This window comes from Tamandua tetradactyla, chromosome 11 (assembly GCF_023851605.1).
Source record: "Tamandua tetradactyla isolate mTamTet1 chromosome 11, mTamTet1.pri, whole genome shotgun sequence".
NCBI classification, from domain to species: domain Eukaryota; kingdom Metazoa; phylum Chordata; class Mammalia; order Pilosa; family Myrmecophagidae; genus Tamandua; species Tamandua tetradactyla.
Window position 1 is genome coordinate 7,860,651 of NC_135337.1, and position 12,725 is coordinate 7,873,375.

The 12,725-nt window shown below is 34.0% G+C and overlaps 2 protein-coding genes across 18 annotated transcripts in view; one reads left to right on the forward strand and one right to left on the reverse strand.

Annotated features, from left to right (window-relative positions):
• Nucleotides 1–12,725, reverse strand: part of DCLRE1B (DNA cross-link repair 1B) — a 139,486-nt gene that overhangs the window by 90,119 nt on the left and 36,642 nt on the right. The window lies entirely within an intron of this gene.
• The window catches only part of PTPN22 (protein tyrosine phosphatase non-receptor type 22), a 57,878-nt gene that overhangs the window by 24,939 nt on the left and 20,214 nt on the right, over nt 1–12,725 (forward strand). For all 4 annotated transcript variants that reach the window (XM_077119826.1, XM_077119822.1, XM_077119825.1 and 1 more), the window contains one exon: nt 12,555–12,625. In XM_077119826.1, the coding sequence (XP_076975941.1) occupies nt 12,555–12,625 (71 nt within the window). The remainder of the gene's footprint in view (nt 1–12,554; nt 12,626–12,725) is intronic.

Genomic DNA, 12,725 nt, shown 5'->3' on the forward strand with positions numbered 1-12,725 from the left:
GCTCTCATATTTAGGTCAATAATCTATTTTGAGTTAATTTTTCCTTATAGTATGAAGTAAGGATCTAATTTCATTCTTTGGCATTTGGATATCAATTTTCCCAGCATTATTTGTTGACAAAGCTATTCTTTCCCCATTGAGTGGACTTGGCACCCTCATCAAAAATCAGTTGGCCATAGATGTGTGGGTTTATTTCTAAACTCTAGCTTCATTTTTATTTCAAATATCTCATTGAATTTTGAGAATATTTTAAAACATTCAATGGATTTTTAGTTGAAGTTCTTTCTTATATATAAAAACTAGTATGATTTGGCCAAATGCCAATTTAAAAAGTGTTGAGCGTTCTAGATATGATATAAGACAGGGTCCTGATCATAATTCCTGCCAGTTGAATGATGAAACATGCTCAGCAAAGTAGGTAGGAGTAGAAGGGGGAAAAGCCAGAAAAACACATGTTGAGGCTAGGGAACTAAGCAACCCTATACTTAGCATCCAGTCAACTCTAAGGAGGAACATCCTAGTAGAGGGACATGGAAATTAGAGTATAATTACCAGGAATCGTTACTTATTTTCTATTCATGCTTATTTCATTGACTAGTATTCCCAGAATAATGTTAAGAAATAGAGATGATAAGGACATCCAGACTTTAATCAGAATGAATCTGGTGTTTCACTAGTATGCATAATGCTGACTTTTGATTAGAGAAGTTTTTTTTAATCGTATGAAGATGTATTCACTGATTCTTATTTTATTAAGAATTTTTTTTCAGAAGGAATACTGAATTTTATCAGTTGCATGCCTTTGCATCTATGGGATAATCACATGGATTTTCTCCTTTGACTTGTTAATATAATAAATTATATCATTGGAATTGTTAATATCAAACCATCATTGTACTCTTAGTAAAAACATATTTGAATAAGGAATATTATAATTTTAATGTGCTGCTGGAGTATATGGGCTAATATTTAATTAGGTTCTAGGAAATTTCAATACCCAAATTTATCCCAGTAGCAGAATTATGGCTCCAGATAGTTGGGGTGTTTGGAGTGGGCTCTTAGCCAATAAATGGGAATATAGGAACATGGCTTATAGAAGCTGGTTAAAGCTGGCCAGGGAAAACTTCTGCTTCTGGGAAGATAAAGTAACATACTTTTCCCTATACATCTGTGGTGGTTTGAAGCTGTCTGTACTCCAGAAATACATCTTCTGAAATTTAATCCATTTCTGTGGGTGGGAAAACATTGTGAGTAGGACCTTTTGATGGGTTTACTTCATTTAAGATGTGGCCCAGAATGGGTTTTAATCATATTACTGGAGTTCTTTATAAAGGGAATGAAATTCAGGGAGAGAGAGAGAGAGAGAAAGAAAGCCACAGAGGGAACAGCCAGAATCTGAAATCAATGGAAATGGAGAGAAGGGAGAGGCCAGAAGAGGCTGCATGTGGCCTGCTATGTGACAAACTAAGGACCAAGGATGGTCAGCAGCCAGCCCCAGAACACCAGTCTTCAGAGAGAAAGCACTGCCTTGATTTTGCCTTTATTTGGACTTTTTTCCCACCCTCAAACCATGAGTGAATAAATTCCCATTGTTTAACATGACTCATTTCGTGGTATTTACTTGAGCAGCCTAGAGAACTAAAACATCTTCCTACTAAGTTCAATCCAAACCCAGGATATTATACATAAAACAAACATAGGAAAATTTTGAAAGGTGGAGAGAAGGCACGCACTAGGGACCTTGGGACCTGAGGAACAACATGATGGTGAGTTCCCTGGGTTTTCTTTTTGCCTGATTTTCTTTTTACCTCACACATCCTAGACTTGGAGGTGAATAGTCTAACAACATGGCAGTAATAATTGCAGACAAATAAAGATCCAAAAAAAGCATGCCCTAACCAAAGGACCAGAAAATGTTCAGCCTAGCAAGATAAATTTTTTAGACAATAACTGTTCTACCCCAGTCAAACACCACTGGCTCCAATCTCATCCATGTCAGCAAAGGTTAAGTGGGGAGCTTAGACTTACACCTTTGCAAGACTGTAACTAGATGACCCATTGGTGTGACAACACACCATTCCTTGGGTGTTGTCAGAAAAGGCCAGGTACAGAGCTGAGACTTTCATCCCCACTGGCATGTAATAAGCCCCCCCACCCCGGCAGTATCAGTAGAGACCACAAGGGAAGCTTGGACTTTGGCAGTAATATGGTGCCAAAATGCCTCCCTGTTAGAGTAGTGTCAGAGAAGGCACAGTGAGAGTCAGGATACTACCATCATCCAGTGAGACCACCCCCAAAACTGTGTCAGTGGAGATCACTTGGGGAGCCTTCTACTCCTGTGTCAACTGAGGATAAGTGAGGAACATGGTGCATATAGAACCTAACTAGCAGTAATGAAGTAGTGCCCTTCTCTTTCCCTGTCAGAATGATGTTGGAAGAAAAAACAAGCCAGTTAAAACACAAGGATAAAATAAGATCATGTTTTATAACACAATATGAAAATATCCAGGTTTCAATTGAAAATAGCACTTTGTAATGAAAACCAGAAAGATCTCAAACTGATAATCAATAGATTGTTAGAATTCTAACAGAAATGTTAGAATTATCTGACAAAGATTTTAAAACAGGCCTTGATAAAAATGCTTTAATGGACAATTACAAACATGCTTAAAATAAATGAGAGAACAGAAAGCCTCAACAAAGAAATATAACATCTCAACAAATAAACAGAAGATAAAAGTACCAAATAGAAATTTTAGAACTGAAACATACAAAAACTGAAATAAAAAATCTCAGTGGATTGACTCAACAGCAGAAATACAGCGAGGAAAGAAGCAGTGAACTGGAAGATAGAACAATAGAAATTACCCAATTTGAACAACAGAAAATCTAACAACAACAACCAAAATCTAACATTCATGTCATCAGAATTCCAGAAAGAGAGGAGAGAGAGGGTAGGCTTGAAAAAGCACTGAATCATATATCATAATTAAACTTCTGAAAACCAAAGATAAAGAAAAATTCTAGGAAAAAAGTCAAAGAAAAATGACACAAAACTATAGGGGAAAAACAATTAGAATATCCGTGGATTTCTCACCAGAAACTATTGAGGCCAGAAGGAACTAGCACAACATTTTTCAAGAGATTAAAGAACGATCAACTCAGAATCCTATACTCAGTGACAATATCCTTTAGGAATGAAGGAGATGTCTAGACATTCTCAAATGAAGGAAACTAAGAGAATTTGTCACAAGCTGACATACCCTAAAATAACATCAAAGGAAGTTTTTTAAACAGAAAGGAACTTTGCAACATCAGGAAGAAAGAAGGATATGGTCGGAGAAATATGGGCAAAAACAATAGGCTTTTCTCTTGAGTTTTCTAAATTAAGTTTGACAACTGAAGCAAAAATTATAACATACATGTGTGAGTGTATATAAGGAAATATTTAAGATGATTATATTATAAACAGGGGAAGGTAAGGGACATAAAGGGTGGTAAGGTTTCTATACTTCATGTCAACTGGTAAAATGACATCAGGAGACTCTGATAGTAGTATAAATATATAATGTAATACCTAGAGCCACCATTTAAAAAGCTATACAAAGAGATACACTAAAAAGCATTCCAGGCAAATCAAAATGAAATTCTAAAAAAATACAAGGAAGAGAAAAAGGCAGGAGAAATAAGGCATAAATGAGAAACAGAATGAATGAAAACCAAAAAAATTAAATGGCAATTTAACTTTTTAAATTTAGTTTTAATTTAATTTAATTTTTAAAATTTTTTAAATTTAGCTAAGCCCTAAAATATCAATAATTACATTAAATGCAAATGGTCTTGCTACACCAATTAAAAGACAGATTACCATAGTGAATGTAAAAAGTCATTCAACTGAGGGCCATGGTGGCTCAACAGGCAGAGTTCTCGCCTGCCATGCCGGAGACCCAGGTTCAATTCCTGGTGCCTGCCTGTACAAAAAAAAAAAAAAAAGTCATTCAACTGAATAAAAATGAAAACGTAACCCATTAAAATTTGTGGGGCAGAGCTATAGCAGTGCTGTCAGGGAAACTGAGAGCACTAAATACATGCCTTAGAAAAGAGGAAAGTCTCAAACCAATAATCAGTAATCAGATTGATTGTGGTGATGAATGCACAGCTATATGATGATATTGTGAACCACTGATTGTATATTTTGGATGATTACATGGTATGTGAATATATAATATACCCCATAAAAAGATAAAAAATAATAATAAAGCTTTCTCCAACCACTCCAAGTAATCAATAATCAAACCCTCCACCTTAAGAACCTAGAAAAAGAACAGCAAAACAAACACAGAGTAAACAGAAAGGAGGAAATAAAAAACAAGCAGAAATCAAGTAAATTGAAAACAGGAAAAAAGAGAAGAGAAAGAAAAAGCTGGCTCTTTGAAAAGATCGATAGAATTGACAAATCCTAGAAATATGACAAAGAAAAAGGGAAGATAAAAACTATCAACTTCAGCTGCACTATAGGCCCTGCAGACATCAAAAGGATAAAAAGAGAATCCTATGTACAACCCTATGCACAAAAATCGACAACTTAGATAAAACGGACCAATTCTTAAAAAAAAACACAAACTACTGCAACCCACTCAATATGAGATAGATAATTTGAATAGGTAATTTGAATAACTACTAAGGAAATTGAATTTGTAATTTTAAAACTCCCCAAAGGAATCTCTATGCCTGGAAGGATTCACTGAAAAATTCTACCAAATATTTAAGGAAGACGCAACACTAATTTTACACAATGTCTTTTAGAAGATAGAAAAGGAACACTCTTCAATTCAGTTTATGAAGCTAAGATTACCCAAATACCATACCTGAACAACAAAAAAAAATTACAGGGGATATTATATATCCCTCATGAATATATAATAAAATATTAGCAAATAGAATTCAACACTATATAAATAAAATTACACACCATGACACAGTGGGCTTTATTCTAGGGATGCAAGGCTGGCTCAGTATTTGAAAATAAAAATAAACCACCAGGTTAAGAGGTTATGGAGGGAAAATCACATGATCATATCAATGGATGCAGAAAAAACAACTCAACACCCATTTATGATAAAAACTATCAGAAAGGGCAGGCTGCCGTGGCACAGCAGGCAGAGCTCTCGCCTGCCATACTGGAGGTCTGGAGTTCGATTCCTGGTGCCTCCTGCCCATATGCAAAAAAAAAGAAAAAAAAATACTATCGGAAAAATGGGAATCCAGGGAACTTCTTCAATTTTGTAAAGAAAGTCCACCTATAGCTAACATTATACTTAGTGGTAAGAGTCTGAATATTTTCCCACTAAGATCCAGAATAAGGCAAGCATGTCCACTCTCACCGCTCTTACTCATTATAAAGTTGAAAAGTTCTAGCCAGCATAATAACAGAAGGAAAAAAAGGTAAACAGAAGAAATACATTTTCCCACTTTGCAGATTACATGATTGAGTAGAAAATTCCAAGGAATCTACAAAAAAAATTTAATAAGCAAGTTTAGGAAGATTGCAAGATACAAAATAAATATACAAAAATCAATTATGCTTCTATACACTTGCAATGTACATGTGGACAAAATCTAACAAAATGTGTGCAGGACTTGTATGATGAAAACTACACAAAACTGATGAAAGGAATAAAAGAAAATAAAAATAAATGGAGAGAGACATATCATGATCATGGATTAGAAAATTCAGCATAGTAAAGATGTTAATTCTCCCCAGATCAATGTATAGGTTTAATGCAATTCCTATTACAATTCTAGCAAGACTTTTTGTAGCTATACACAGGATTACATTTAAATTTATATAGAAAGGTGAAAGACCTAGAATAACAAAATTTTGAACAAGAAGACTACAGTAGAAGGAATCAATCTACTTGATTTCAAGACTAAGTATATAGTTACAGTAGTTGATATTATATGATATCAAAAGAGACATAGACACATAGATCAATGAAATAGAACACAGAATAGAAACAGACCCCCACAAATAGGCCCAAGTGATTTTTTGATTAAGGTGTAAAAGCAATTCAACAGAGGAAAGCTAGCCTTTTCAACAATCTAAAGACAATCAAACATCTAATGACAAAAAACACAAAATCCAAAAACAAAAAAACCTTAATTTAAATCTTACATCTTATATAAAAGTTGACTCAAAATGGATCATAGACTAAAATGTAAGACATAAAACTTTTAGAAGAAAAATAGGAGAAAATCTTTGGTATCTAGGGCTAGGCAAAGAGTTCTTAGAATTGGCACCAAAAGTACTATCCATGTAAGGAAAAACTGATAAATTGAACTTAATCAGAATTAAAAACTTTTTTTGTGTGAAAGACTAGGTTAAGAGAATGAAAAGACAATCTATCTGACAAAAGACTTGGATTTAGAATTATAAATAACTCTCAAAACTGAACAGTAATAAAACAAACAATCCAATTAGAAAATGGGCAAAGACATGAAGAGATTTCACCAAAGGTATACAAACAGCAAATAAGCACATAAAAAGATGTTCAATGTCACTAGCCACCAGGAAAATTCAAATTAAAACAACAATGAGATATCTTGACTCATCCATCAGAATGTTGTTAAAATAAAAATTGTGATAACACCAAATGCTGGCAACAATGCAGAGAAACTGGATCACTCATATACTGCTGGTGATAATGTACGATGCTACAGTACTCTGGAAAAAGGTTTGTCAATTCTTAAAAAATTAAACATGCAATACCACTTGACACAGCAGTTGCACTCCTAGGCATTTGTCCCAGAGAAATGAAGACTTATGGTCACTGAAAACCTGTACACGAATGTTGAAAGCAGTTCTGTTTGTCATGGTCCCAAACTGGACACAACCCAGATGTCCTTCAAACGGTGGTTAAACTGTGGTACATTCATACCATGGTATACTACTGCGAGAACTACTTAGCAACAAGAAGGAACAAAGTACTGATACACAGAGCAACCTAGATGAATCTCCAGAGAATTATGCTCAGTGAAAAAAGGCAATCCCATTTAATATAACATTCTTGAAATGACAAATTTTTATAAATGGAGAACAGATTAGTGGTTGATTAGAGATTAGAGAATGGATTAAAGAGGGGCTAGGGATGGGAAGGAAGTGGGGCAGTTATGAAAGGGCCACATGAGGGATCCTTCTGTTGATGGAAATGTTCTGTATATTAATGTCAATGTCAATAGGTGGTTGTGATGTAGTAGTATCGTTTTGCAAAACGTTACTATTGGGGGAAACTGATAAAGGGTATACATGATCTCTCTGTACTAATTTTTACAATTGCATGAGACTACATTTATAAAATAAAAAGTTGAATTTTTTAAAAAGATGCCACATTGAGATCATGTACTAGTCTGATGTGTTACCTAATATTTCTGTGGCCTTCTTCAAATCCCCTTTCCCCTCTTTGACTTTCCCCCATCCATATATACAGAAAAGTGATAAATTTCAAAGTACAGTATAATAAGGAGTTATAAAGCAAATTTCAAAGTATAGAATAGGTTACAGTTCAACAATTTCAGGTATTTCCTTCTGGCTGTTCTAAGACACTAGAAACTAAAAAGAAATATCTATATAATGACTCAGTAGTCATACTCACTTGTTAAATCCTAAGTTCTCAGTTAATAACTCTTTCATCTCATTTGATCAGTCTCTCAAACTTCTAATTTCTTCATGCTGAAAAGGGGCTTCATCCTTATGGGGTAGGGGAATGCAAGTGATTCATGTTTTTGGAGAGATTGTTGCCTTTGGGTTTCAGGGCTTACTTGGCATAGGAACAATCTAGAGGTTTTATATTTCTGTAAAATTAAACTTAATAGATAAAACTTTTATAGAGTCTTAGAGCCCTCAGGATTCTTTAGGGTGGAAAGACTTTCTTAGAAAACAAATGGTATGCAGTGATAGTAAGATAGTAAATTACATTTTCTACATTATCAATAATTCAGACTAACGTAAATTACATAGTATAATGTCAAAATATTATCATGCCTCAATCATATGGACTAACTGTAATATAAAAATTCAGTGAACTAAAGTTGACAGCATTGGTTTTCAGGTCAGGGCTTATTGTAAAGGGTCCTAGATTGTAAGTTCTTACAGCAGTCACATATATTCAGGAGATGTAACTGTTAATTCTAAATTTTGAGATACTGGGCTGTTTGTATATAACATGGTCTTTTCCAGAAACTTTGGGTGTATATGTGACACCTGAGACTCAGAGTTAGCACTCTGAAGTCAGCACTACCCCATACAGGAACTGTTTAAAAAGTTGAAAAACTGATCAGACATCAAGTAGAGAGGTGAATGAAGCTTATCTGGATAGGACTAAGGTATATTAGAAGACTCGGTAAAGGATGATATCATCCATATTTTAAACTTCAACTTCTGTGTGAGACTAAAGGAAGAGATGTTTAATTGGTGCAAAATTCATATTTTGGATAGTGTATTTCCTAACTTAACTTGTATGGTCAGTTTAGTTGAACATCTTAAGTACATGGACTCTTGAATAGGGCAGGCATGAGATTTTGTTGGTTTGTCCAGATTAGTGTGATGCCCCAATAAATCCCAGCGTGATTTGGTCAATTAATAAAAAAGTATTTGCAAAGTCGCCTTAGGGGAATTGGGAGAAAGGAGGAAATATTCAACTTTCCTATTTGGAGAATATCCTATATTCTCCGAAGCAGTGGGGACGACCAAATCAATATGCCAAGCCTTCGATCTTGGGGTTTGTCCCTATGAAACTTATTCCTGCAAAGGATAGGCTAAGCCTACATAAAATTAGGCCTAAGAATTACCCCCAGAGAAACTCTTTTGTTGCTCAAATGTGGTCTCTCTCTCTAAGCCAACTCAGCAGGTGAACTCACTGCCCTCCCTCCTACGTGGGACATAATTCCCATGAGTGGAAATTTCCCTGGGAACGTGGGATAGAAAGCCAGGATAAACCAGGACTCAGCATCAAAGAGTGAGAAAGGTTTCTTGACAAAAGGAGGAGAGAAATGAAACAAAATAAAGTTTCAGTGGCTGAGAGATTCCAAACAGAGTAGAGAGGTTATTCTGCAGGTTATTCTTATGCATTATATAGAATCCCTTTTTAGTTTATGATGTATTGGTGTGGCTGGAGGGAAGTACCTGAAACTGTTGAGCTGTGTTCTAGTAGCCTAGATTCTTGAAGATGATTGTATAAAGATATAACATTTACAATAAGACTGTGTGATGTGTGGTGAAAACCTTGTGTCTGATACTCCTTGTATCCAAGGTATGGAAAGATGAGTAAAAAATATGGATTAAAAATAAATAAATAAATTATAGGGGAAAAATGGTAAAATAAATCGGGCAGATGGAAACACTAGTGGTCAATGAAGCAAAGAAAGGGTAAGATGTATGGTATGTATGAGTTTTTTCTTTTTATTTCTTTTTCTGGAGTGATGCAAATGTTCTAAAAAATGATCATGGTAATGAATATACAACTGTGATATTATTGTGAGCCATCAATTGTACACCATGTATAGAATGTATGTGTATGAAAATTTCTCAATAAAAAAGTTACATAGTATAATATCAGTTGAATATGTTATGTCCTATATTGAAAACCAAAGGACATTTCTAAAAAATCTTTTGCTTTTTCTCAATTATTATGAGTTATCAGGCCATAAAATAATAAAGGATTAATTAACTATATATTTATGACCAGGACACTGCAATTAAGATTCCTTAAATTTATTTGGATATTAAAATACTTAAATTGATAACTATGAGATAGATTTATTTTTAAAATCAATTCTAATATTTTATTCAAGACAAGCACATGACATTAAAATTTCACAATGTAAAACAAAGGTCACATTTGTGACAAAGGTCACTGCTTTTTCCCATCTTCACATAGGTCCTACTCCTAGAGGCAACAAGTGTCCTTCCAAAAATCTCTTTCTTCAGATTTTCATGTTAGCATGTGTATAAATATAATTTCTTTAAAAACAATGCATTTGAGAGAGATCTAAAGTAGCAGATGCCCAGACATGTAATCAAAGGCATATTCATTTCCATATACCATTATATATTACTTTCTCTTCTCATAAGGTTAAAGAATATCTGACATTTAAACTGTTGATATGGCTCAAAGATTTTTTAAAAGAAATTTCAACTGGATAAGTCCAAATCCAACAAAATTATAGCTATAAAAAGTATCACACAAAATGAAATTTTATGTTTATTGAGTGACTACCATATTCTAAGCATTGTTTTAAACATTCTCATGAAATCCATCCAAAGGTCTATAAAATGTATACTATTACCCAAATATCCATTAACTGATGAATGGATAAATAGAATATGGTATAATCATACAGTGGAGTATTATTAGTTAACAAAAAGGAATGAAGTGCTGATACATGCCCATGTATGGAAGAACTTGAAAATATTATGCTAAGTGAAAGAAGGCAGACAAAAAGACCACATATTAAATGTCCAGAAAAGGCAAATCCATAGAGACAGAATATGGATACATGGTTGCCTAGGCTAAGGTTGCATGGAAATTCAGGGGAAATGGGGAATGACTGCTCATCAGTACAGAGTTTCTCTTTGGGGGGTGAGGAAAATGTTCTAGAAGTGAGTGTGATGATGGTTAACTCTGTGAAATACTAAAACCACTGAATTTATACTTAAAATGGGTGAATTTTATGGTATATGAATTATATCTCAGTAAAGTTATATTAAAGGTATTATATTAAAAACATGCATTATTATACAGATTATATAAATAAGTAAACTGAAACTTAAAGTGGTTAGGAGTGTAGTAGTTACAGGTGATGGTGTCCAGTTGTTCTGCTGTTGTGGAATTAAATGATCAGCATATGAATTTCATCTATGGTTGATTGCGTTTGCAGTTTGGCTAAGAGGAATGATCAGAAGAGAGCTCAGGAATTCAGACCCAGACCTTTGGAGATGCACAAAGGAATAGCCCTAGGTAAAGCTGTTTGAACCCAGAAGCACAAAGAAAGCTAGAGGAATGCCAGCTGCCTTTCCTCCAAAGAACTGTAAATTTGTAACCAAATAAATCCCCTTTAGAAAAGTCAGTCTATTTCTGGTGTATTGCATTCTGGCAGCATTAGCAAACTGTAGTAGGTAGTTTTCTTTAAGTCTCAGTTCTGGTAAGATGAAAAGCTAAAACTATGAATTCAGGTCTGTCTGATTATAAAGTCCATTCTCCTAACATTAAACTATCTCATTAGTCAAGAATATTAGGCACTAAATTTATAAATTCATCAAATTTAATAACAAATTTATTATTAAGCATCTATAATATCCCAAGAGGAATGGTGGAAAATAGTAGGAAGGTTTAGGTAGGAAGATAAAAGTTCAGTTAGGAAAATAGAGGTTAGATCATGGGAGATTTAGAAGCCAGGTGGTAAAATTAGATACTGATTGATTCAATCATTCATTCATTTAACAAATATCTATTAGGTTCATATTTATGTGCCAATCATTGTGTTAAGTCCTGAAGATACATGGGAAACAAGACAAGATCCTCCCCTCATAGAGCTTACATTTTTGTAGAGGAAGATAGTCCGTAAATAAATAGAATAATAAATACTGTATTTTATCATTTTTAGGACATATTTCCCCATATTTTAGCACCTCTAAAATCAGGATGTATCTTATAATTGGTGGCATCTTACAATCACCAATGACTTTTTTGAATTTTTTTCATTTTAATATCTCTGAAATTGGGATATATTTTATAATCAATTGTATCTTAGATTCCATAAACCACAGTAACAAATTTCATAAAGTGTTAATTGCTAGGAAGAAAATAAAGCAGGGTATACAATTAAGACTGATTAGGTTGGGTGGTCAGGGAAGATTTCCTTATACAGATAACACTTAAGCAGAGAACCAGTTACTTAAGAGGAGTCAGCCACACAAAATCTAGAGGAAGAGTATTTGAATCAGAGGGAATAGCAAGTATAATAGTCTTGAATTGTAAACAAGTTTGGCATGGCTGAGGAAAGGCTTACAGCATAGCTGAAGCATGGTGAGGAAGAAAAGAGTGAAACAAGGTAAGAGATAAGTAGGGAATGTGAGAGGCATGTATTAACTTTATGGGTTAAGATAATGAATCTCTGAAATTTGTGTCCTTCAGAATGAAGTTATTCCCAAGAACATAATAAAACTCCCACATTTGAAAAGATCATGCTAAAAAAACAAATCCTTCCTAGCTTCTATAACATTAATCCTGCATTTTGATCTTTTTTATCTCAGTAGGTGAGTAAGTAATTTTGGGCTCAATATTTTGGAAGCTCATCTAACCCTTTTGTGAATTATTTAAAATCTTTTATATTTTCTAAAAAGCGATTTCTCAGACTTCTGAATAGCAATAATGACAGTAAATGAAAAAATGTATCAGTTAGAAAAAATTTTCTTTTTTAAAGTCTTTCTTGCCTTCTCAGACATCTCCTTGACATTATTTCACTAAAAAACAATTTCTCATTTATTTCTCTTGAAGATTCAAGCAAAGCATTCAGTTCCTGAGCAAAATCTAGAAGCAGACTTTTATTCTCTTAGTTTACCAAAAAGGTGGGTAAAATTCTACACATAATCTAAATATTGTCTAATTTTGTCTGGGAGGTGAAGCTTATGCTTATTACTCATTGTGATGCTGAGATGAGGATACCGA